Genomic DNA, 27,500 nt, shown 5'->3' with positions numbered 1-27,500 from the left:
AAAATTTTATAATTACATTGAGCTGCAATACTTTTATTATGAGAGAATTCACATACACCTGACTTGTTTAGTAAACTGATAATTGTATTCAAAGATTTTAGAGACTGAAGAAATTAAACAAGAAGGATTATTATTTAAATTAATTATTTTTAACTCCAAAGTGAAAAAGAAAGTATTCTCTTAGTCAATAAACAATAAATTTATAAATAAATAAATTTATTCAGAAAAATGCAAGAGAAGGTTTTAGGGTATTTTAAGTTCTGCTTTTAGAATATAAAAACGCAGCAATTTATTTAAAAAAAAATTAAAATGTTAAAAAATAAAACAAATGTTAAATAAAATTTCCATAAAACAAACTAAAATTAAACTTAGATCTAATTTATCTATAAAAATAAAAAAAGAATTTCCTTGCAATAAACATTCATTAAAGAACAAACAAATATTAAAGAAACAAAAGTATTAATTACATTTCAATTCAACAATTAGATTTCTTAAATATTTTTTGTTATTGATGTAGAAATATAAAGAGATGGAAAAATAAAAAAAAACGTTGATTACTTTAGGAATAACTAGAAAAGTGCATAAAATCAATAAAACTCACATTTATTTTATGATTCAACTTACCCCAAGCAATTTGTTGCAACTTACTCCATTGATGAGAATGATCATTCCATGATCATTCTCATCAATGAATATAATTATTTCCATTAAATAAATCTAATTTTTTAAATCTTTTTTGTATTTGAAAAAGATTTTTTTAACTTACCATTGTTTTATTATGAACATAAATCTCTAAGTTTACAGTGAAACCAAAAAAAACTTCATATACAAAAATTAGAATTTTATATCAAAAAAACAAAACTATCAATAACTTTTGAAGTTTTTAATTTAATACTGTAAGTTTTTTATAGCTGACGTGTAATAATTATATTTATATAATGTAAAAAAAATTTAGGAATAATATATAAAAACCATTCTTTAAAATTGTTGCAACTAGCCCCGGTCTCCCCTATAAAAAAAAAATTCTTCTATGCTATTTAAATTCATAATTAGTTCCAAAAAACAGCAACAATTCAAAATTTTGAAAAATATTGTTTCATATATATACACACATTTTCTATAACTAACAATATTATGAGAGAATATTTTAGAGGATTAAATTTATAAAAAATTATAACTAAAAAGTAACTCCTAAGAATGGGGAAGTTTTGCCTAATTTGCTTGCAATCAAACTAAATAAATTATTTTTATGTGTATAATTATAATTATGTGTCAATTATTTGCCAAAACTTTTTAAAGAGTTACTTTTGCAAAATAATTCTTTAAAAAAACCATAAAATAGATTTGATAACCTTTGTTAAAAAGTTAAACTTTGGTATGAAACGTATTTGTTTTATTTAAATTTCTTTGTTTTTTATAAGTACAATAGTTTTATTTAATTACTCAATTCACATCTGTATCAATTAAAAGTTTCTACCTCTTCTTTATAAGACTTATACCTTTGTAATTTTGACAAGATATTGAAGCAGCAGACTTATCCTTAAGTGGTATTTATCAAGCTCTATGTTATTGGGTCATCATTAGATAGTAGCATTTATCTAATAAAATTTTATTCCACAATCTTTTTTTATATTTTTTAGACAACCAACTGCACAATAATTTTATTGTAATTAAAAAACCAGTTAAAAAATTTATTTACAGAACATACAAAACACCGCAAAGTTTTTGCAGTAAAAACTATTTTTCTTGACTCAAAAATGTGTCGTTTTTTTTAAATGTAAATATTTGCAAATTATCTATAATAAAAAATGCTTTAATATGAGAATCTAATGTTACTAATGATTTGTAATAACTGATATTTCTACTGCTGATTTGTTAATGGTAATAACTGATAGGTTTTATCGCTCATTAGATAGATGTAAAAAGGTTAAAGCTATTGCTCTCAACATTTCTAATGCTTTTGGAAAAGTTTGAAATGCTGGTCCATAAGCTTGCTTCTTACGGTGTATCAGGTAACATCTTTAAGATTATTGAATCCTTTCTTACCAATCGTAGAATAAAAGTTGTCCCTGATAGACAGCACTATTCTTGATTTCCTGTAACTTCAGGAGTTCCTCAAGATTCAACCCTTGGCCTAAACTTTTTTTAGTTTACATTAATGATCTCCCAAAAATTCTCACATCTAAAGTGCCATTATTTGCTGATAATACTACCATTTATTCTTGTCTTGATAAGAAGCTAAGACTCTTTGATTGCTTGGAGAGGACATTTGAGCTTGAAAAGGATCTTACTTCTGCTAGAGCAATGGACTGTCAGTGACTGGTGAACTTTAAATCAGATAAAACTTAATTTTTTCAGCTATTCTTTATTGCAACTCTAGCTCTTTTTATTTAGCCTTCACCTTCTAGGATTAACTTCTGATCTTTCTTGGAAACTATTCATCAAATCCATTGCAAAATTAGCATTTGCTATACTTGCATCTCTTTATCATGCTTGCTACTTTCTTACTCCGGATTCTATTCTTTATCTTTATAAATTTCAAATTTGTACTTGTATGGAATACTGTTGCCATATCTGGAGCAGATCTTTGAATGATGCCCTTTTAGACAAAGTGCAAAAACACAAAGTCGGACCTGGTCTTGCAGCCAATCTTCAACCATTATCACATTGTTGTAATGTTGCTTCTCTTTCTCTTTTCTATAGATAATATGAACTTCTCTCAAAAGCTAGCATCTAGTGCCATTTAATAAAATTCATTCTCATATTACTCACCATTCAATTAAGTCTCATCCGTTTACTGTGACTGTTCCTGAAGCCCCCAAAAAATTTTATTCATCTAGTTTTTTTCCTTGAGCATCAGTTCTTTGGAATTCACTTCCTTCATCTTGTTTTTCTGATTCATATAGTTTACCATCTTTCAAGTTGTCTGTTAATTGTTATTTTGCTTTATAAACTTCATCTTTTGTCTTCTAGTAACTTCCTGCTCTTATAGTCGTTGCTTGCAGCCTTGTTGAAAGTAAAGATGTTTAAAAAAAAATATTAAGTTTAAAAAGTAACCCCATACATAAGTAATTTCAAAATATTAAAGCAAGGGGAAAATTCTTTAAAATTAGAAACTACATGATTAAAAAGAGAGGGGTGGGTGGGGGGGAGCAGAATGGTTAAAGTGATTACAGAGTCGCGAGCACCTCTGTAATTTGTCAAAAGTTAGCTTGTAATATATAAATTATGACTTGTTAAACAAACACAAAAGATTTTATATTTCTGTATAAATACAAAAGCTCTCATGCTATTTGGCAAAGACAAAGGTTTTCAATAAACAAAAGAAACAAAAAATGCTTTCAACAAACAAAAGAAACAAAAAAGGTTTTTAACAATATTCAAAATATATACTAAAAAAAAAGACTAATTTAATTTGCTCTTATAAGAACTTATGTAATAAAATTAACTTTTTTGTCTAAAAACTTCATATCATATGATATGAAGTTTTTAGGTCATAAATCTTTTACCTCATGCAAATGACAACGTGTATGTTAAAGCGTACTCTATTTGTATAAGACATAAATAAATTAGCTTTGGTTGGTACAAGGCCTTGATCTTGCACTACAGAGTCCATGGATAAAAAAATAGAGTCCAACTCTTCAGATGAATATATGTTTGGAACATCACCAGCATTTAAAATATTGTTGATGTCTTCCAGAAATATTTCACTCTTTATCTAAAGGGAAGAAAAGTTTCATTAACATTTTTTAAAAGCAAAATATTATGTTTAAAAAAAAAATCATCATTAATACTTGAGTGTCTGCAAAAAGAAAAACAATCTGCTTGTTTTCAATACCAGCTTTCATAAGCAACTTTTTAATATCTTCACGCCATTCAGGTATTCCATAACTTTTTGATAACTCAATTTGGAACAAGTCATACTCAGCCCTATTTAATTCATATTGTAGTGGCAATTTAACTTTATTAAAATCAAAAAAAAAAATTATTTTAGAATTTATAAATAACAAGATGTATCCTCACATGTGTGCTGCCAAACGAGTTAAGCTTTGTCTGCCACTACCAGCAACTCCAAGAAGCAAAGCATTACCAAAAGGCTGACGAATTATACGTGATATTCGTGAAATATGTTGTATTGCATCAGTAAATAGAACCAGTTTCATTTGCGGAATATTTATTTGGTTATAATCATCTAAATAATCTTCTAGAACTTGCTGAAGCTGTTAAAAAAAAGTAAACAGACCTCAGTGAAAAACCTGAGGCTGTTAAAAAAAAAATTTTATAAGAAATTTAATAAACTTAAATTCCCATTTAGACTTACATAGATATAAACTTAAATCATGCAACCTGCTTGCGCATAATTAAATTTCCGAAAAAATTTTTATTAATATTATAATAAATCAGCTTTATGTAACATTTTAAAACTATTATAATAAATCAGCTTTACGTAAACCATTTTAAAACTTATTTTCAAAAACCGGAACTTAAAACAATTTTTTTAAACCAAATAAGAGAATAAAGACTAAATTCTTGAGTCTTTCTGCTTTTAAGTATTTAATTCCCATTATAAGCATTTTTTATATCCAAATTTTTAAAAATTTGAAAAAAAAGACTAAAAAAGTTAAAATAAAAAGTCTAAAAAGAATTTTCTTTAATAAAATAAATTCCCAGCCATTAAAATAATCTTTCATTATAAACTCATCAAAACAATTTTCCTCAATTATGTTAATGGTTTTTCATTTAAGTGTATTAAGGTTGTCAACTTAAATTGTCATAAATAGCAAACAACTGCCTTTTACAATTTCTAGTATACTGAATCTCGGAAATATCCTTGAATGAAATGTCATTGATGATGTCCTGTTGAAACAGCCATCAGCAGAGGCTTCACTTTATAAATCAACTGAGGATTTGAGTTTAGAAAGACACATATCTATCTATATATATATATATATATATATATATATATATATATATATATATATATATATATATATATTACACATGTGTATGTATATATACATATATACATATTACTATAATATGTATATATGTATATATATATATATATACATACTACACATGTGTATGTATATATGTACATATATATACATACATGCATATATACAAACATATAAATAAATATAAATATATATATACACATATATGTATATATATGTATACACACATATACATACACACACATATATATAACTGTGTATATATATATATATATATATATATATATATATATATATATATATATATATATATATATATATATATATATATATATATATATATGTATGTATATATATATATATATATATATATATATGTGTGTATATATATATATATATATATATATATATATATATATATATATATATATATATATATATATATATATGCATATATATATATATATATATATATATATATATATATATATATATATATATATATATATATATATATATATACATATACATATATAAATGTATATATATGCGTATATATGTATATATATACACACACACACATTTTTTTTCATATGATTTTTCAAAAGTTTAATAAAAATTATACATAGTTAGAATTTATTGCAAAAATTTTAGATTTTTAGGGATTTTAGGTAAAACTATTATTATGGAGTTTTTTATTGATTAAATAAAAAATTTTAGAATTATTTTTTTACTTCCTGATGAAAACTAGTATTTAAAGTTTTAATTTAAAAACTCCTACAAAAACTTGTAAAAGATAAAAAACCAAAAGCTTTTTTTAATTTTCAGAATGAAGAACACATTAAAAATCAAAAATAATTGTCCAACATCTTTAAACTACTTCTCATGATATTTCTTTAGCATAACATTTTTAATGATATCCAGAAAATTAATTTATTTTGTTTTTATGGTTTTACACTTTTTGTGATAAAAAATACAAAAAAAAACGAGGATTTTTATATTTATTCTTGAATCAAATATAAAAAAAAACTACAAAAAATTATTAAACTTTAAAATGTTTTTTAATAATTAGAAGCTTCTTGAAGTAACTGCTTAATCAGATTTTCTAATATTGTGTATGCTTTTTAATTTATATCACTATAAAAGGTAAATTAAATTGACACTTTTTATTTCTTGAATTAAAAAATGTAGAATTCAGAAACACATGTTATGTAAATGGCTTATTTCTATTTAATTTATTGAAAGGTTATGAAGTAAATTACAAAGTAAAAAATCACTTTCATTATTACAATTACTTTTTTGATTTTTCTTCTCATGGGAGCTATTATATTTTGCACAATGTGAGATTTATACTCTGCAATCTTCTTAAAGTCAGTGCTTGATTTTGCTTCCTAAAACTTTTTATAAAACATGACCTTAATAATTGCATAACATTGCTCAATTTGACAAAATTCAAGACAAGTTGCTAAATTTTGTGTTCTAGATACAAAGTTTATGCCGTAGAGATTGTTAAAGTTTAAAGTATGTTCGGAGTAATGGCAAGATGCATGGTCAGGCCAAAAAATTACATTACCACTGTTGGGGTTCCATAGTTGGCAAGACATTAATAGATTTGTTATATTATTATCATTTTTAATGAATTATTTAGGTGCTCCAAAGCCCATATGGTCTTATCACAGAGTACCATGGAATAGCATTTTAACCAGGAAGCTCATGCTTCCTTCCTTACTAATAATGTATATTTGGCTGGCTTCAAATCACAGACCTACAGTTCATTCAGTTTCAAAACTCTAACCATAAAACCACGGCTGCACAAAAATTTATTGTAGAATTAGTGATCACAAAAATTTATTGTAGAATTAGTGGTACACCACTACCACATCACAAAGTTTCACAAAGTAAAAACTTTGTGATGTGGTAGTGGTGTAGTGGCAGAGCGCTACCGTGCTCAACTTGTTTCTCTGCGCAGCGGCCTTGTTTGTCAAGGTTCCTGTTTCAGAGTTATAGAGTTGAGAGAGGGTTGTAACCATAATTATAGTAGCCTCCTTGACTGTAGTAGCCTCCTTGACTGTAGTAGCTACAGGTCTACAAAATTGTGCCACACACTTGTTATTGTGTCCCTACTTTAAATACTAATTAAAATTTATCTAAAAAAATATTTAAATTACTAATACATAGACAATTGTTTTTCTCTGCAATAGCATTGTGTGATAACATTATTTGTGATAACATTCTGTACAATTTTGTTGTAACCAAATTTTAAAAACAAAAAGTTTTATTTAAGTTAACTCTTAAAATCAAAATAAGATCTGGGTAAAATTTATATTTTTATAACTTATATCAATAAAAATAATAGTTGATGTTAGTCTACCTTAACATTACCAGTAATTTCATCATAATTCTTTATTTCAGCATTAGAAATCATAAAATCACCATAAAGTACTGGTTCGTGTGTCAACATTTCATCTATATTTATTTTAAATCCTGCAGTTATATGCTCTTTAAGGTGATTGTTAAACCATTTGCGATCCTCTTCATTAACTAAACGATCTTGAAATACTCTGCAGTTTTCATGATACCTTAACATTAAAACAGTTACAAAATTAATTAAAATATTATTAAAAATAAAAAATAAAAATAAAAAGGACATATATAATATGCATTTATAATAACATAATTTATGTTATTATAAATGCATCACAATGCATTTTATCGTGGTTGCAATATTCATAATTGCTTATTTAATTTACCAAATTTGTGTTTACAATGTAAAATTATGATTACAAATTTACCATAAACGTAACACATCCATTTTAGTAGCAATTCTCTGAGGATTTAACATAAGAATTCCTTGAAAAACTTTAGATAAGTCCCTTAAATTAAACGTGTAATGGCTTTTAGCAGGTGTAGGTAACAACTAAAAAATCAAAATATTTTTATTTGTATAAATTTAAATATGTAATATTACATCAAGTATAAACATTTGTTACTTGAGTAGTGATGTTGTTGTATACAGATAAAGTGTGGTCAACCAATAAATCACTCAGAAATGTTATTTCAGTCTCTATTAGACCTAAATGATAATTAAATATTTTTAAAACATATATATATATATATATATATATATATATATATATATATATATATATATATATAAAACATTAATAACATAAACTTTAAAAAATGAGAATTAATATTTCTAACCTTCAATTGAAGTTTTATCTAAAAAAGAAAAAAACTTGAAAAAAAGTGTTTGATATATGGATGGTGTAAAGGCCAAGTGGACTAACCCTTCAATTTTGGGTTTTTATTATTGTTGTGTTTCTGCATTGTTTTATTTATAACCAAGCGAACTAACCCATCAACAACATAGATTATTGTTAAAAATTATTTTTTTAAATTAAATATAATATATAATTAATTTAGAAAACTGTCTCCTGAACAATTTCGAAAATTGAGGTTAGTCCACTTGGCCTTAACACATACACAACAAACATTCTGTTAGACATTTTCTTCTTTTTTTTTAAAGTGTAATAAAAAAAAAATGTAATTAAAATATCTTTATTATTTTGGTGCATTAAGTTTCTTTTATGCTACGATATTACCTGCTCAATAGCATAATCACCTAGTTATTAATCACCTAATTTATAAAAACCTTACATTTTGAAACGGATACTCGTTCCTATTTAAAATTAAACTTTTATTTGAGTTTCTTTTTTATGTTTTTTATAGTTGCACAATCAAAAGTGTTTTGGTTGCACAACCAACATATTTAGGTATGAAATCAGTTATTTAAAAAACATTCTTTTTTATTCCATAATTATTTATTTTTTATAATAGTTAACACTTTTTTTTAACTTTCTTGTATTTATGTTTTCAATATTTAAACAAAATATTTAAATATATACTTTGTTAAGTTGAGATATATTCGAAAAGTAGTTGCATTATAAACATACATACATAGAAAAAATAATGAAAAAATAAATTAGGGTTATGTTCAGGTTTCTTAGTGTAACCCTTCAAAAATAATTAAAAACAAATTCAAAATTTGTTTTTAATTACTTTTGAAAAACGATGAAAAAATAAAAAATTTTTTAGTAATAATTTTTTTGATTTTTTAAAAAGCAATTTTAATGTACTACTGCAATTATTTAATTCTTTTAACATTTAGTTGACAATTAAAAGTAACTTAAATGTTTAAATAATTAGTAGCCATTTCAAAGAACCAGTTTATTTAATAAATTACAGGGTTTTTTTTTAATTTCTTATTTTAATTTCATATTTTCTTATCTTGATTTTCTTATTTTAATTTATATTTCCCTGTAATAAATTAAAAATATAAAATATAATTAATAGGAAAAAAATAATATTTAATTCATGAATAAGATGAACAATGTCAGCTAATCAAATAATTTATTTAATGAACAAACTAATTTCTTGTTAACGTATTAGGTAATAGACAAGATATATTATCATAATAATTAATAAAATTCCATTACCAGCCATTTATTAAATCTCAAACTCTGTTTTTTATTTATTCACAATTTTAATGGACAAATGTTTTTATAGCTGCTTTTTAAGACATTGAAAAATTCTTCAATCGAATTAAGCTGAGGAAAATTAGGTGAGAGAAATTTATACAATATGTTGTTCTCATTTAATAATTTCAAAACATAAGATTGATGATGAAAACGACAATTATCCATTATTAAAATACAACCTTTATTTTGAACTAAATACGGGAATAGTGTAAAATCAATGAAATAATCACCATTATAAGCACCATCTGTTAACTCCTATCTAATTATTCCTGTAATTGAAATGGCTGTCAAGCTTTTACTTTATCCTCTATTAGCTGAAACCATTACATATGCTTTCATGTTTATTGGAGCATATCCATAAATAGATGAGGTGTGGGGGTTGAACCCTGTTTCATGCAAAAAAAAACTAACTTTGATGTCGATATATGTTGAATTGCTGGTTTTCCATTATCATGGTATATAAATTGATAATCAATAAAAAATTGTATTTTTTTTAATTTAAAAAATACTTTTTTACTAATTCTAGCCAATAAAAAATGAATATAGACATATACTAAGATGCATCACAATAAAATTTACATTTCTGCATTTTTTAGTTTATATATCCGCATAATATATATCTGGAAAAAAATATATACATATATATCCAGAAAAAAACACATCTAAACTTCTTACAGTATTTAATAATAATAATAAGGAAAAAAACACATACTGAAACTTTTTAGTCCATGTGTAATAAGATACATATATACATATAACTAATTAATAAAATAATAATAATAAAATTGAAAAAGTTTGTTGCTGGGTGGTTTGGTGGTGTTGTGCTCTGTTAAAGATCATTTAAATAAAAATGTCACAGAAAGGTCATGGAGCACCAAAAAAAGCAAACGAAGATGAATTCTTAATGCTCAAGAAAGCAGTTGAACTATTAGCTATATTGTTAATCTGGAGAAGAAAAATGAAATATTGAGAAATAAATTAAATGACGATAGCTGCAATAGTAAAACAAACATGAACTGGAGTGCTCTATTTAAAACCAAAACTAAATCCCCGAAACAACTTAGCATTTCCAAAGCATTCACAATACCATTAAGAATACAGAAAAAAGAGCGAAAAATTTAATAATATTTGGCCTTCCACAACAAGATACTGAAAACCCTAACAACAGTGATCACCAATTAGTTGAAAAATTTTTTAATTCAATTCAAATCAGTGGAAATAAAATCAAAAAGTGCATCGTTTTAAACCAAAACAAAAATATTTCTATGTGCCAACATCCTCAACTTCAACTACAATACCGCAACAAAATACAAATAGCCCAGTCTTAGTTGAGTTAATCGATACCAGTGATCGAAACTTCATTCTTAGCGCTGCCAAATCCTTAAGAACCTTGACAGAATGGTGTTTATAAATCTAAATCTTAATGATGCAGAGAGATCAAATATGAAAATGTTGCTCAAGAAAGAAAAATTAAAAACAAATTGCAAGCAAATGGAAAAACTCAATTTTCCATTTTGATACTGCATTAGAAGCATGTTTGTTTCAAAACTTACCAAACAGAATTAAAAAAAGTAATAAGAACACCAGTAAATGCAGCTACCACATTAATCCTAAACTCAGTATAAACCATGCTAACAATAAAAACAAAACGTTAAACAATACCCTTTCAAAACCATTAGCTATGCTTACTTCAATGCTAGATCAATTAACAATAAACTACACTACCTACACTATCTCCTCGAAAACAGCAATCTTAATATCATACTTATTACCAAAACTTGGTTAAATAAATATCCACCTGATTCATTATTGTTGAATGGTTATAATTTCACAGTATTTGATATGACCAAAACAGTAAAGTTCACTTATATTAGTTCACTTATCACTTATATTAGGGTTCACTTATATTAGTGCGCAATAATATCCACTCACTTCAAACACATCTTATTATTCCAATGGAACTACTAAATACTGAAATTACATGTGTTGACGTGTTTGTCTCATCATTGAGCAAAAAATACGAATTGCATGCATTTATCACCCTCCATGCGCAGCCATCAGTATTTCAAAAACCAAAGCTTTGTACAAGATAATTTATAAAATTACCGCTACTTGCGATTTTAGATGCATCATAGCCGGTAACTTTAACCTGCCACTTATAAACTGGTCAATCCCAACTAGTTTCTGTGATTCATCTCATGACCTTTTTGTAGAAACATGTTCCGCAAATGCTTTAACCCAACTTGTATCTGAAAATACCAGACTTAACAACCTTCTAGATCTGATACTAACCAACAACTCTAAAAACGTTTTTAATATAGAAACTATTGCCCCATTCACAAGTACCTGCGACCACTGCATGATTATTTTCAATTGTATTTTGGAAAAATATAAACCATATAAAAAAACATATAACTTTTTCAAAGCTGATTACAACTCTATAAACACCGACTTACAAAATGTAAACTGGTATTTACTAGCCAAACAAAATCAGGTTGTTGAAATTTTCTGGCAAACTATCTGTAATTTTTTAAATTCATCTATTTCATCACATGTACTGTTAATTTTTAATAGAAAAAACAATATCCAACTGTAACTGCTGTAACTCTGTTGCGCCATTACTTCAAACTGATGGTTCTCTTATTACAGATAATTGTGAAAAATCGCAACTTTTGAGTAATTTTTTGGCTCTGTGTTTGTAACTGACAATGGTATTGCACCAGTCTTAGATTTACCAAAACACAAATATTCTTTAAATTTATTTAAACTGTGTTGTTACGGTATCAAGTATGAGTTGTAAAATTGGGTTACAAACTTCTTGACAAATCGTTCTCAACATGTTTGTATCAATGATTCATACTCAAACAACATTCATGTAAAAAGTGGAATACCTCAAGAAACTGTTTTGGGACTTATTTTATTTTTAATTGTTATAAATGATATGACTTCGCATATTGAAGGGGATTGTGGAATCAAGCTTTTTGCAGACGATAGCAAGTTGTACCAAGCGAGAAAAGACAAAAATAATATCAACCTTGTCAAAACTTTAAAGAGAATTTCACAATGGTAAAACAATTGTTAACTCAATATATCTACCAAACAATGTTTTCACCTACGATACGGAAAGAATCCATTACCAGTTAATTCATACTTATTGGATATTGATGCGCCTATCGAATCAATTGATTCAATCAAAGACATTAGGATATTTATTTCTTCCGATATGAAATTTTCCAATCACTGTTCTCATATTGCTAGCAAAGCAAGTTCTTGTGCTTACTTACTCTTAAAGTCTTTCATTAGTAATGATTCTCAACTTTTGATAAGAGCATATAAAGTTTATATTCGACGAATTTTAGAGTCATGTACCCCTGTGTGGAATCCGAATCTCTTAAAAGATATACGTCGGATAGAAAAGGTCCAGAAAAATTATACAAGAATTGTCTGCAAACAGTGTTGTATTCCATATAAAGACTATGCTTCAAGATATCTTCAATCTTGACTCTCTTGAATGCCAGAGAATAGAATTTGATCTTTTAATGTTTTTTAAAATTATGCACAACTTGGTTGATTTGTCTTTTTCTGAGTTTTTTACTCTCGCTCCTACTCGTTATTCAACTAGATGTCATACCCAAAAATTAACATCACGTAACAAATACATCAATGATATAAGGAGATTTTTTTTCTGTGAAAGAGTTATTAAGATATGGAATTCTTTACCTCATTATATGGTGCATTCCTCTTCATTGTCTCTATTTAAATTGAATTTAATAACATACAATATTCAAAAACACTGTTTGCTTTTTTAAACTTGGGGTTACGTAAGAGTAATTCTCAAATTACCTGTATCACCTTCTTTTATTTTTATTTAAATGCAAATAAATTGAAATAGTAATAATAATAATAATTTAACTTATATATTTCCGAATATAAAAATTTATATTTCTGCATAAAATAATTTATATTTCCGCATCACTTAATTTATATTTCCACATAATCGTGTAACATCTAGTTAACAATTAAAAGTCACTTAAATGTTAAAAATAACCATTTAAAAGAATTTTTTAATCATTAAACTCTCTTTCATTTACCATGCAAAGAAAACTTAAAACTTTTGAGACACTCCTAAATTTTGAGAATATTGACATCATATAAACAAATCAGAGCTTGGTTACGCCATAGCATTCTCATTTTGTTGCTAACTAACAATAACAAAATTGAAAGCAAGTTTGATGTTAGTAATATTTTTAAAATTCAAGAAAAAAAGAGGGGACTAGAATTATTTCCAAAGATTAGGCTTGAAGAAACTAATCTCAAAGAAATTATCTCTTAGAATGTTACAAATTGTTATGCATTAACATACTTTATGATCTAATAACATTAAAATAACTTATTTAAAACCGAAATTTCCAAATTGGTTGTAAATCCATTACAGAATTCAAATCAATCATGCAATCAAAAAATTATCACATTTAAAATTAAAATTATAAAATTTTATATAAATAAAACTAAATTTTTTTTTGCAAAAAGCAAATTTTTTTGTATGGAATTTTAAGCTTAAATAAACTGGCGTACTTTTTTAATAAAAAAACATTTATTTTTTTTAATCAAAAAAATATAATGTAACTCATATCCATTTTTCATAGAGATTGAATGAGCAAAAGTAAGGGGGTTGGTGGTATGAAAAGTTGCTCATAATGAAACTGCTCAATGTAAGGTGGGATGGAGCAGAGCCATTTCCCAACCATTTTATAAAGTATGTGTAAACTATCAATCAACTTTTTTTTATCTCCTATAACATAATAATTATTAGAAGTATTATTCATTACATAATAGCAAAAGAAGACTCGTAAAACAGGTCACGGGTAATTTAATTAAATAATTGGATAACAGGGTTAATTAGTTTAATAAAAGTAATGTAATTTTTTTCTTAAGTTATAATACTTTTATTATTAATGATTGTGCTATTATTTTTCAATACATATATTGCTCATGTGAGTATGATATGCTATTTTTCTTTTTAGTGTAAAATAGTTAATGAAAAATGATTCCAAAACAATGTTTTAAATCAACTTTCAACATCAGGCATTAAAACCCAAAAAGAAAGTAGGCACTATATATTCAATTTTCCTGCAGTTTTACCAAAGAATGAGCTGCTTACAATCAATCAAGTTGTCAGATATTTTGTACAACTCAAAAAAAAAATGAAGACACAGAATGTTACAACTATTATTAAAATCACAAATGACGCATTGGAATTATGTAACATTTGTTCTTGTAACTGCAAAATCCGAATAGATTTTTTTGAAGATAAATTTGCAGATTATAAATGTAAAAAGATTATAAAGGTAAAAGCAAAGACATTGCAAATTGAAAATTGCCAGAAATTACCAAAATAGTGTTTCATCAATAAAGACTCATCAGAAATTAGGTTTCTGATGAGTCTTTATTGATAAAATTTTTGTTAAGTAATTTTCTAATTTATTACTGCTCTGTTCTTTTAAAAATATTGACCACTCTATTTTGTAGAATACATTTTAAAATTGTTTATATATATATATATATATATATATATATATATATATATATATATATATATATATATATATATATATATATATATATATATATGTATATATACACACGCATATATATATATTTATATATACATATAAATAAATATATTCTTTTAATGAAAAGGACATAATAAGCATTTAAGATTTTACAAAAAAAAAACTAATAAAAAAAGATATATATGAAAAGAATAAATAAAACTTACTTAACCAACTTCTTAAAATTGTAGAAAAAATAGTTTTTTTGCTTTCATCCTCCATTTCACAAAATGAAATTAGGTTAAAGTGGCGTGAAAAACGCTGTGTTATATGATTCCGCCCACCTCCTGGAGGACCCATTGCACATATAACATTTACATCAACAAGTTCTCGAAATACACCTAAAAATCAAACCAACATCATCGATCATCATCATCACCAACATCATTATCATCATCATTTTCATCATCATTATAACCAACAAAATTGATAAAAGTACATACTTACCAATTTGTTTTCTGTCGTACCAACCTTTATGGTCACAAAACTGACGTAAAAGTTCAATTGGTGGTTGAGCACCATAGGAGTCTAAGGCAGGCATATTTAGATCATCAATAAACAGGATAAATTTCTTTCCAAGTGGAGGACCATAGATACCTTTCCTCCTACAATATTTAAAATAAAAAATCATTTTTAAAAATAGCTTCACAACTCAGTCCTAAAATCATTTAAAATTAAAAGTCACTTTTTAAAATAGCTTCACATTAGGGTGTCCTAAAAAACAACATTTTTGAAAAATATATGCTGCCACCCCCTTAATGCGTTCTATATGATAAACACTGGTTTAAAAAAAGTTTTGAATCAAAAATATTTTTAGGGATCCTAAAATTATCACAAAAAAAAAAGCGTAATCATATAGAAAATTTCAAAAATGATAATTACATATTAAAAAACTCAATTAAAAAAAAAAATTTGTAAAAAAAAAACTTATTAAGATGCACTTTTTTTTTTTTCAGTTAATAAACATTTTTAATGCTGTTAAATCTAGTATATTTGTTTTTATATAACATAGTTATCATTTTTGAAATTTTTATATAATTCTGCTTCATTTGAGACCCAACATGAAACACTTTTAAAGAATTTTTTTGTTGATAATTTTAGGAACTTGTTATATGTTCCTAAAATTAACAACAAAAATAAGGTCTTGGGGGACCCCTACAAATATTTTTAATTCAAAAATTTTTTAAAACCAGTTTTTTTTAATCATATAGAACACATTAAGAGGGTGGCAGCATACATTTTTCAAAAACCTTTTTTTTTGGGACACCCTACTTTATATACTCAGTACTAAAATCATTTAAAAAATTTACCTTAACTACTATTTTACTATTTTAATTATAGAGCATTTAAAACATAAATGCAAAAAATATATACATGCCATTTTGGTACTTTTACAGCTTCTTTAAGAGTCACATTTAAAATGTCAAATTTTTAAAGTTGATACTTTATTATTTCATAGCTTATGATCTAAGTGCAACAGCACGACAAAGTAACATACCATTTATATATTTCAGTATTACATTAATCACATCACAAATCATAAGATATTAAAAGTAGATAAAAATTAATCTGTTCAGTATTTTAGAAACACCCGCAAAATTTTAAAAGATTTATATAGATTAAGATTTTTTCAACTTATACTTTTTAAAAGCCATTAACACTATTATTTTAGTAGCTTTTTGTTTGATTTTGAATTAAAATACTAGATAATTAATTGAAACACTAGATAATAATTGAAATACTAGATAATTAATTGAAACACTAGATAATAATTGAAATACTAGATAATTAATTGAAACACTAGATAATAATTGAAATACTAGATAATTAATTGAAACACTAGATAACTAATTGAAATACTAGATAATTAATTGAAACACTAGATAATTAATTGAAACACTAGATAATAATTGAAATACTAGATAATTAATTGAAACACTAGATAATAATTGAAATACTAGATAATTAATTGAAACACTAGATAATAATTGAAATACTAGATAATTAATTGAAACACTAGATAATAATTGAAATACTAGATAATTAATTGAAACACTAGATAATAATTGAAATACTAGATAATTAAAAAAATCAAATGCAAAAAGACAACCTTTTGTCTAACTTTCCATCTATTATATCTTGAGTTTGGTTAGCTGACGTTCGAGCAGAAAAAATGATGAAATTTGAAAGATATTCAACTGGCATTCCAATAAGCAAGCACTTACAAACACATAAAGTTTTTCCACTGCCTGTAGGACCAACACACATTACCTATTTAAATCAAATTTCTTTTTTTTTAAGATTCAAGATTATAATAACTTACAACTAAGCAATAACACAACATAAAAAATAACATAATAAAAAAAATAACATAGCACAAAAAATAAAATAATATAAAGAATAACACAGCTAAAAAATAACACAGCATAAAAAAATAACATAACACAAAAAATAATACAACACAAAAAATAACACAGCACAAAAAATAAAACAACATAAAAAATAGCACAACACAACAATTAACACAACACAAAAAATAACACAGCACAAAAAAATAACACAGCATAAAAAAAACACAACATAAAAAATTGTGTTGTGTTATTTTTGTAACATTTTATGACAGCACAACACAAAAAACAATGTTGTGCTGTCATAAAATGTTAAATTTTGTAATACTATGTTTTTTTACTATTTTTTTGTATTAAGTAATTGTATTGTGTTGTTATGCTATATCATTGTATCATGCTGTTGTAATATTTTGTGATGATCTTGTTGTTGTACTGTATCAATGTAATGTTGCAGTATTTTATTGTTTTATAGTGTTCTTGTATTGTGTTACTGCATCACATTTTTTTATTGTATTTATGAGTAGGTGTATTTTGTTGGTATACTTTGTTGTTGTTTATAATTTCTTTAATATAATAGCAAAAATAAAATGTTTTCTTTAAACTGACCTTTTTTGAGTTATTTAGAAGAAGTTCGATTATAAACTTTCCTCTTAAAAGATCCATTGTTGGTATAACAATATCTGAATAATTTGATTCAATATTAATTAATGATGGTGTTTCATTATACATCCAGTTCACCCAACATATCTAAAATATATCGATTCATTTTATAGTTAAAGTTTAAATTGTTCAACCATTGCACTTAAATTTTACCTCTGTTATATTCTTTTGAGTGTCACTTTGGTTTTCATCTTTGATCAATGTACAACCATTTAAAAGTTGATAGTCATAAACTAAACCATCGCTAGGAAACAAAATGCAGATCTACACAAAAACAAAAAGTTAAGACTATTATATACTAAATTATTTGAAACAGTTTCCAAAATGAAACATTATTTCAAAAATATATAGCGGTACAAAAGTATTATTTAAAACATTGTTTCAAATATATAGCAGCACAAAAGTCTTATAAAAAAAACTGCAGTAAAAAATTGTATGTCGCACACTTTTGATATAAAAAAAAATTTCATTTCATTTTTCAAATTTCACATTTCATGCATTTCCATTTTTTTGTTGTATAAAAAGAATAAATTCATCATAAAACAAATAACACCTTTTCATCTTCCATCTTCTTCCTTAGGTAAGCACTGAACATTTTCCTGCCATTTCCATCACATGATGCCCCAACTGACCAAATTAAAGAGAATATAAACCATGGTTCGATTAAATTTGGCAATATAGAGATGGTATCTGAACTTAAAGATTCCCCCTAATGAAATCAGGATTGATCAAAAGAAATAGCTAAAAAATCTCACAAAGTATTTAAAAATTAAAAAAAATAAAACCTCCTTTAATTTAAAAGTAGAAAAAAAACAATCCAAGAATTTCATTAAACTTTGTGCTAAAGCACTGTCCATAGTTGGGATGATTTCTTTTGTGCTTTTTCTAATAAAATTTATTGAAGGCTAAAAAAAAAAAAAAAAAAAAAAATGCAAATAGTATTTATTTTTGTTGATTAAGTTATTAAACTGTGACAAAGAAAACAGTTGAAATTATAAAATCTAACTGTAACAAGTCATAATATTTATAAACAAAGAAAATAACATTTTTTATGGTACAAATGGTTTCATGCCTAAAGGTCATAAATTATCAGCCGTGTAATACAAAACAAGAAATAAAAAAGTTTCTTGTTTTGTATTATAATATTATATGCTTTTTACATACAAATGCAAAATAACATATATTTGTTCCAAAAGTTGAGCAGTTTCTTAAGTTGTTTACAGAATTGAGAAAGTAAATTACTTTATCAAGAATATATACTATCAGAAAAAACATGTCAATTAAAGCTTTTTTAAAAATTGGAATTGCTTTTAAAAAGGATGAGATGGAAAGTAATTTTCTTTAACAATAGAAATCTATAAAACAATAACAAAGATTTTATTCTATATAATAAATAATGAGAACTACAATTAAAGTTTTAATCAAGTCTCTACAGATAAAGAACGCCTTTTAAAACAATTAAATCAGTTTGAGAGCAATGAGCATTATGAAGCATGCATAACACAACAAACACAAAGCCAACCTATATACGCTGCATCAAATTCTTCCACCTGATAAGCTAAACCTAATTTTCTATGCATGGGACCCTTTTAAGAAGAAAAATTTGCTCTGGTAAATTGAATTATAAAAACGTAAAATTTATTTAAAGTACTATTAAAAGTATTATAACAACATGAACTACAACATTGTAACAATATCAGGTTATTAAATAGACTAAGATTATAAAGCGTCTGACTCTTGATATTATCATGAACATTTATATGTTTTTGTGAACTGGATACATACTCATGTCAAAATAAGATACTTTACAGTTATCAACATAGATAGCAGTTGACAATTTTAAGACTTTACTCTTATAATAGGATTAAATTTGCCCCAATTACATATATATATATATATTTTTTCCTCAAACATCAGTTCTTTGGAATTTGTTTCCTTCATCTTGCTTTCCTAATTCATATAATTTACAATTTTTTAATTCTTCTGTCAATCCTTATCTTGCTCTATAAACTTCATCTTTCTTTTTCAGTAACTTCTAACTCTAATAGCGGTTGCTTGCAGCCTTGTTGGAAGCGAAGATGTTAAATATATATGTATAAATATATATATATATATATATATATATATATATATATATATATATATATATATATATATATATATATATATATATATATATATACATATATATGTATATATTTATATATATATATGTATATATATATATATATATATATATGTATATATATATATATATATATATATATATATATATACACATATATATATGATTCACTTATTTGAAATTTGTCTACCATATGTCACTATTGAGTTATTAATGGAGTATTATAGATAGACTCAAACACATTCAATGTAGATAGACTTGCAACTTAAGCACAAAAAGACAACTAGTACCATTATTCTTATATTTTTTTCTCTTAATTTTGTTGAACCTACTTTTTGTTAGCATGTGGTGCAGAAATTATCATTGTAACTGCCAATTTGCTGCTAATTTTGCGGAACTGGCAACAATAGCTAAACATGCATAAAGACCCTTCAGAACTGTTGAGTTTGTGAATTCAGCAACAGATTATGTGGAAATGGCAGCCAATTTTGTGAAACATACAACTTGTAGATTATGCAAATTCGACTAGTGGATGTGTGTACAATTGATTGCCATAAACAGAAAATATGGGGGATCAGAATCATTGCACAAGATTCTATGAAAGATTAGAAAATAGGACTATCAGGATGAAGATGACAATAATTATGATGATGATGATGGTGATGATAATGATGATGATCCAAAATAGCATAAATGTTGATGATGATAATTATGATGATGACGATAATGATGATGATGATGATTATGAATGCTTAAATAAAAATTATTTTTTATTTAAAGCATCAATAAGACGTTATTATTGTTTTAAACCTACTTGAATATTTCTTTTATTTCTAAACATTTTACTTTTAATCACTTTTTTGTTTTAGTTGTTAACTAGTCAATTTAAAACAATTTTTTTTTTCCATTTTAATTTGATTTTAAGGAGTAATGGGGAGGGAGTAATGGAATGTTGACATAATTTTATAAGAAGGTCTCTGGAAGTTTGATAAATTATTAACAAGGGGAGGCAAATATCTCAAAAAAATTTTTGACGTAATTAATGGACAGCCCCTTAACATATTTTTCATTGAAAGAGAAACTGCATAAATTTACAGCACAATAATAACATTAAAAACTTTGGAAAAAAAACTTTTTACCAATAGTAAAGAAAAAAAAATTAATAAACTTTTAACTTACGAACATATTTCCAGTTTGTAACTAAAAAAAATTATTCTGAACAAAAAAAAGATTAAAGGGTTCACAAAATTGTATACACCTTGCATGTTTAAATTATAATCATATTTCAAATTAATGAAATTCTCCTTACTTTAACATTAGACCTAATCAAAACTCACAATTATTTTAATAGAGCCTAGAATAACAAAAAATGCATTTAACAAATTGTATAATCCAAGGGTTGGCAACCTTTTGAGAGGGAAGAACCTTGAGTTACTATCTTCAAGCTTTTTCAGTTTTTAAAGAGCTACCAACATCTTTATTTTAATAAAATGTTAATATTAGTGGACCTAGCTAAAGAGCTGCAACTTGACATCTAAAGAATCACATGAAACTTGCAAGCCACAGCTTGTACCCCTGCACTGTGGTTAAAAGTAATCAAAAAGTGGTATTAATTCCAGATTTTTAAAAATCTGGTATAAAAAGTTCTGATTAGGCAAGACTGTTGTAAATTGATCATATTTTCATATTCTAAAAATATTTTTTTTTAGATCACCTCTCCATCTCAAAGCAGTTGCTCAAAGCTGTTATTTTTTTTAAACAAATTTTTTTGTGAAAAAGTGATAATTTTGAACTTTTATTTTAGTTCTTAAACCACACCTGTGAATTTCCATAAACTGTATATCAATCGGAAGAATTACATATATTATATATCAATCGGAAGAATTTTAAACAGGCTTTCACAGTTTAATGTAAAATATTTTATAAAATTAAATTTCTTTCTGTAAAAATGCAGAGGAAGATACCTTTTAAGACTAGGAAATAATAACATACTTGAATGTGACTTTTATTAAATTCTGTATGTTTCTGTAAAAATCTGAATATGTATGGCTAAACTTTGACCCTTCTTATTTTAATCCAATATAGGTGTTGATGCCGCTTGAACCTGCCCAAGAACAACTATTTTCAATTTTACAATGTTTCTACTTGAATTTTTTTTTTTTTTTACATAGAATTTGACAGCCATTTTCAATCAAATTGCATAATATTGTCATAAAAAGATATATTTGTGGTAAATTTAAAACTTATTAATATAACCTCAAAATCTTCTGCAAGTTGAAAGAACTTACGAAAAATGATTTTATTGATTTAAAACTGTGTAAATAAATAATAAAGTTATTTATTTACTTTACAACAACATTGTGGAATCTAAAAAAAAAAAAAGTAGACCAAATAATATGCACATCTCTGACAAGGAGGAAAATGTGCCATTAATACATACCGTTCTAAAAAAAAAATAGAATCACAAGGGGTGCAAATCATTTCTAAAATTACTAATAAAAAAAGGACTCAATTGAGTTTATTTTTGTTGTAAATTGGGGATTTGATGGATCCAGTAATTTTTCCCTGTTTCAATCAAAAGTTTGATAAGTTATCTGAAAGTTCATCAGACAATTCACTTTTTTTTGTCACAATTTTACTCTTAAGAATTCAAATGTGACTAGAATGTGTTTTGGACAAACCCAACTCCTATTACTATTAAATTTTGTAGACCAATGATCTAAAAGTTGCTAAAAGATGCTAACGAAAGTAAAGTTATTTAAAGTACTTATTCTCGGAACAAAATTCTTTGTTGAACAACAAATGATAGAACTTCCTGATATTATAATACAGCTATCGAATAGAAAAGTTCTTCATATCAAAAACTCTTTATTTTTAACAGCCATCGATGGAAAGGTTTTAGAATAAATCACTGAGACAATGTCTTATCAATAATATCCGCTTTGTAAAGCAACACCTACTGAAATGAGTCACATTGAAAATTACACAAACAATTTATTTAACACCGAGAAAGCATTTTTACTTTTTGTGATAAGCCCACTTCATTGATCTGTTTTTATATCTTTTTTTTGTCATATAATTGGATATTAAGGCAAAAATAAATAAAGGTTTTGTTAAAGCTCGAAAAAGTCTTATACAAAAAGATTTTAGGAAAAAATAATTTTACACGTAGACAAACCCCATCCAGGTGGCACTGGTTTATCTAACAATGGCAATACTGCATAGCATGCAAGAGTCGTATTATCATCTTTTTCCTGTCAAATTTCAATTAATCCAATTATTAACCAAAATTATTTTCTACAAACAGTTTCAATCATCAATAAGAAATATTTATGGTATAAAATTCCTACTTGTGTTCATAAAGTTTTATCTCATGGAGCTCAAACCATGGTTGAACTAATATTTTTTTAATAGAGCCTAGAATAACAAAAAATGCATTTAACAAATTGTATAAGCCAAGGGTTGGCAACCTTTTGAGAGGGAAGAACCTTGAGTTACTATCTACAAACTTTTTCAGTTTTTAAAGAGAAACCAACATCTTTATTTTAATAAAATGTTAATATTAGTGGACCTAGCTAAAGAGCTTGACATCTAAAGAATCACATGAAACTTGCAAGCCACAGCTTGTACCCCTGCACTGTGGTTAAAAGTAATCAAAAAGTGGTATTAATTCCAGATTTTCAAAAATCTGATATAAAAAGTTCTGATTAGGCAAGACTGTTGTAAATTGATCATATTTTCATATTCTGAAAAAATTTTTTTTTAGACCACCTCTGCATCTCTGCAGTTGCTCAAAGCTGTTATTTTTTTTAAATAAATAACAGCTTTGAGCAACAATAAATTTTTTTGTGAAAAAGTGATAATTTTGAATTTTTATTATAGTTCTTAAATCACACCAGTGAATTTCCATATATTGTATATCAATCGGAAGAATTACATATATTATATATCAATCCGAAGAATTTTAAACAGGCTTTCGCAGTTTAATGTTAAATATTTCATAAAATTAAACTTCTGTTTGTATTCTTAATTTCAATTAACGTAAAATCTTTTTCGCTATTCAATATGACGAAGCTTCTGCCTTATTTTGGAGTATGTAGCATACAGTTACATTTATGACTTAAAAATTAAAGAAATAGTGATCATTTTATGATAATACTACATGTGATATAAGCATAAAAAAGCAGTTGCTAAAGTGATCGTATTGAGTGTTGCTGAACATGCCGAATTTGTGATCTGATTCTGATCTTGATATTTGCTTTTTATGGTAGTTTAATGGACAATGAATTGTATACACAAGCACTTGCCAAATTTGCCTATTCAGCAAGTTGCCTGTTTCACAAAACTGGGTGTCATTTCAGAATATTCAGCTGCCTATTTCTCAAACTTTAAAGTCCTGAAGGGTCTTTACAAATGTTCAGCAAATTGATGCCAATTCTACAAAATCAGCAGCCATTTGGTGAAAACAACAAAAATGCTGCTAATTACAGGGATACAGCCATTAACAATAACAGCAAGTATAAAAATAACAAAATCATTAATTAGACAAAATAGCAAGCCATCAATAAAAAATAAAAACAGCAGAACAGAATTGTTCAACTCAATAGTTAAAGAAAAAAAAAATAGAAAAAGAAAATCACACATTAATTACACTGCAGAAAAGATAAAAGTTTATTATCATTACTTTTATTCAAATTACAAACTTGCTAATAAAGAAATCTATAAGCTTTTTCATGAAGAAGGATACTTGCATATTTAATACAACTTTATTTGTTATTGTTCTTGTTGTCAATGACTGTTATATTTATTTAGAAAAATTTTATTTGTTTTCTTTTTTATCTTTTCATTTTTAATTTATTCTTTCCAATAACTTTCTTCATTTTTCATTAAAAAGTTCTTGAAACATTTATTGGACCACCACAAACCTATTAACTTGAAACATTTATAGGACAACCACATATGTATTAAAGTTCCATCATTCTATACAGAGCCACAATAATGCAAACTTTTAAATCACTATATTAACCACTTAATAATATTATTCATTATAATATTAAATAAAGAAGCTAAGAAACAGTTTAAAAAAAAACAAAAAAAACACTGCACAACAAAAATAATTAATTCCACTTCAATTTTATAAAAATTCTTTATATTTAAAAGAAGTTCACTGAAAAGTGACATCACTTTTTAAATATGTTAAATATTAAAAATATGCTAATTAATGCAGTTATTAAACATTAAACTAGAAAACAGGAGAACAGACCCTCTACAACCATTACTAATAGTTTACTAAACAATGCATACAGCTTATACACAATCATGATTAGTGATTATATAATAATATAGATTACTATTTAAGTTTTTTTTACTGTGGTCATTAAGGTGCTCCCAGAAATCTTTACAGTCTTATTACAGAGAATCGCAGAAGAGCAATTAACTAGGATGTTCACGCCTCCTTCCTTACCAATGTCCCTTAATGGGATAGAGTTGGCGTCAAACTCGGACCTCTTGGTTCTGAGTCAGAACTTTAACTAGCGCAACACAGCTGCACAATTTATTTAGTTATTTAGTTTCATAAGTTTCTTTTTTGATGTGACTAAAAAACTGAAACGCGCTTTGTGCTGAAATGTAATCTTTATAAACTTAAGAAAAAAAATATATATATAACTAAACATAAAAAAAAAAATATAACTAAACATAAAAAAACTTATACTTGCAGAAACCTATCAAACAAAGAATAAAGCTGTTCTTTAAATGGAACATAAATCTTAGGAATATTTTTCAACCAGCAGTTTACAAAAGGTTGGAGTCCCACTATACTTGGTTCTAGATACACCATACCACAACGACTCACTGTTGCAGGGGAAGCTACAGCAAGGTCTTGAACTTCAAACACCATGGTTTGTGACTACAAAATAAACAAATAATAAAATAAAATAAAAAAATTGAAAATATATATAAAATAAAAACATTTTTAAATATAAAAAATACTTTATTTAAAAATTCAAAATTTCTATGAATTAAATAAATATGAAGAAACTAAAAACTCAAACATAAAAAACTTTTGCTTTTAGAAATTTTAGTATAAATGAAAACATACAGGAGTCAATTTAATAATTTCTCCACTTGTCAAACAAAGCTTTTTATTGTCGTCTAACACTGTGTTCATGTTTTCAATCCAAACAGCATCTACTGGACCATCAAATACATACCATTTCTTGTCTAAAGATGTACTAGCTGAACCAGCACGTACTAGTGAAGATAAAATGCCATCTGTCCTGAATTGATTTAAATTTTAAAAAAAATTTATTAAGGAAATAGTTTTTAATATAATTTTGAAAAAACAAATTTAAAGAGAAATAATACCTACCATTCATGGGTCATGGTATCAAATTCTCCATATAATTGTCCCATTGTAATTGATTTTGGATTCAAAACAAAACATTTAACTTCCTGAAATGGCACTCCGCTTGGAGACATAATACCTTTTAATGATGTTAATGCTTTCTGAAGAGTCTGGTAACACTACATAAATAACCAAAGAAAAAATCAAAGTAAGAAAAAAAAGATTTCTAACTGATCATTAAAAAGCATAAAAATATTGCTAATTAACACTAAAATACTTTAGTTTTTCCAGACCCTGCAGGACCAACTAACATTAAACCATGCCGAACAACTGTTGTTTCAAACAACTGCATGCATTTAACAACAAATCCAGGTACATTTTCGATATTTAATTGATCACAGCTGAGCTTTATTGACTCTTCTAAACATCCATAGTCTGTTTTTTGTTCTTTGATTTTAGGAAATAAATCAGAAACAATGCCTTTGAATAGTTTCAAATCATCTTGAAGAAACTTTGGAACATTCACGTCACAAATAGCTCTCAGACAAATTAATTCCTATAATAAAAAAATAATGATATAAAAACTGTCAATTTATATTAAAAAAAACAACTAACCTCTATGCTGTACCTCACTCATGTTTGGATTTTCTCTTTTTAAATTACCAGCAGCTGAAATCACTGTTTTAACAGCTCTCATCCCAAAATCATAGTGATCCTAATAAATCAAAAGCTAATCAATTTATTTTTAAATAATTATAAGTGATAAATCTGTTTTTTTCAAATTTAAAGGTTTCTTCATAACTACCTATTTATTTTAGATTATATTTACAAATAAATAAAAATAAATAAATACTGAATTTAAATAACAGCAAAATAATTTATTAATAAACTACAATCATATTTTGTTTTA

At 25.7% G+C, this 27,500-nt stretch overlaps 1 protein-coding gene across 1 annotated transcript in view; it reads right to left on the bottom strand.

Annotated features, from left to right (window-relative positions):
• Positions 1 to 27,500, bottom strand: part of LOC100199185 (dynein axonemal heavy chain 1) — a 108,565-nt gene that overhangs the window by 25,399 nt on the left and 55,666 nt on the right. The window contains exons 30-48 of the mRNA XM_065813883.1: positions 27,219 to 27,305; positions 26,868 to 27,146; positions 26,615 to 26,769; positions 26,345 to 26,522; positions 25,958 to 26,152; positions 18,905 to 19,024; positions 18,673 to 18,828; positions 18,273 to 18,383; positions 18,066 to 18,206; positions 17,222 to 17,382; positions 15,559 to 15,716; positions 15,279 to 15,452; positions 8,163 to 8,180; positions 7,949 to 8,031; positions 7,751 to 7,875; positions 7,330 to 7,537; positions 4,024 to 4,220; positions 3,795 to 3,930; positions 3,510 to 3,718 (exon numbers count right to left, since the gene is read on the bottom strand). Coding sequence (XP_065669955.1) covers positions 3,510 to 3,718; positions 3,795 to 3,930; positions 4,024 to 4,220; positions 7,330 to 7,537; positions 7,751 to 7,875; positions 7,949 to 8,031; positions 8,163 to 8,180; positions 15,279 to 15,452; positions 15,559 to 15,716; positions 17,222 to 17,382; positions 18,066 to 18,206; positions 18,273 to 18,383; positions 18,673 to 18,828; positions 18,905 to 19,024; positions 25,958 to 26,152; positions 26,345 to 26,522; positions 26,615 to 26,769; positions 26,868 to 27,146; positions 27,219 to 27,305 — 2,891 coding nt within the window. The remainder of the gene's footprint in view (positions 1 to 3,509; positions 3,719 to 3,794; positions 3,931 to 4,023; positions 4,221 to 7,329; positions 7,538 to 7,750; positions 7,876 to 7,948; positions 8,032 to 8,162; positions 8,181 to 15,278; positions 15,453 to 15,558; positions 15,717 to 17,221; positions 17,383 to 18,065; positions 18,207 to 18,272; positions 18,384 to 18,672; positions 18,829 to 18,904; positions 19,025 to 25,957; positions 26,153 to 26,344; positions 26,523 to 26,614; positions 26,770 to 26,867; positions 27,147 to 27,218; positions 27,306 to 27,500) is intronic.

Source organism: Hydra vulgaris, chromosome 12 (assembly GCF_038396675.1).
Source record: "Hydra vulgaris chromosome 12, alternate assembly HydraT2T_AEP".
Taxonomy (NCBI): domain Eukaryota; kingdom Metazoa; phylum Cnidaria; class Hydrozoa; order Anthoathecata; family Hydridae; genus Hydra; species Hydra vulgaris.
Note: the sequence above shows the minus strand (reverse complement) of the source record. Positions and strands in the feature narration are given on the sequence as shown.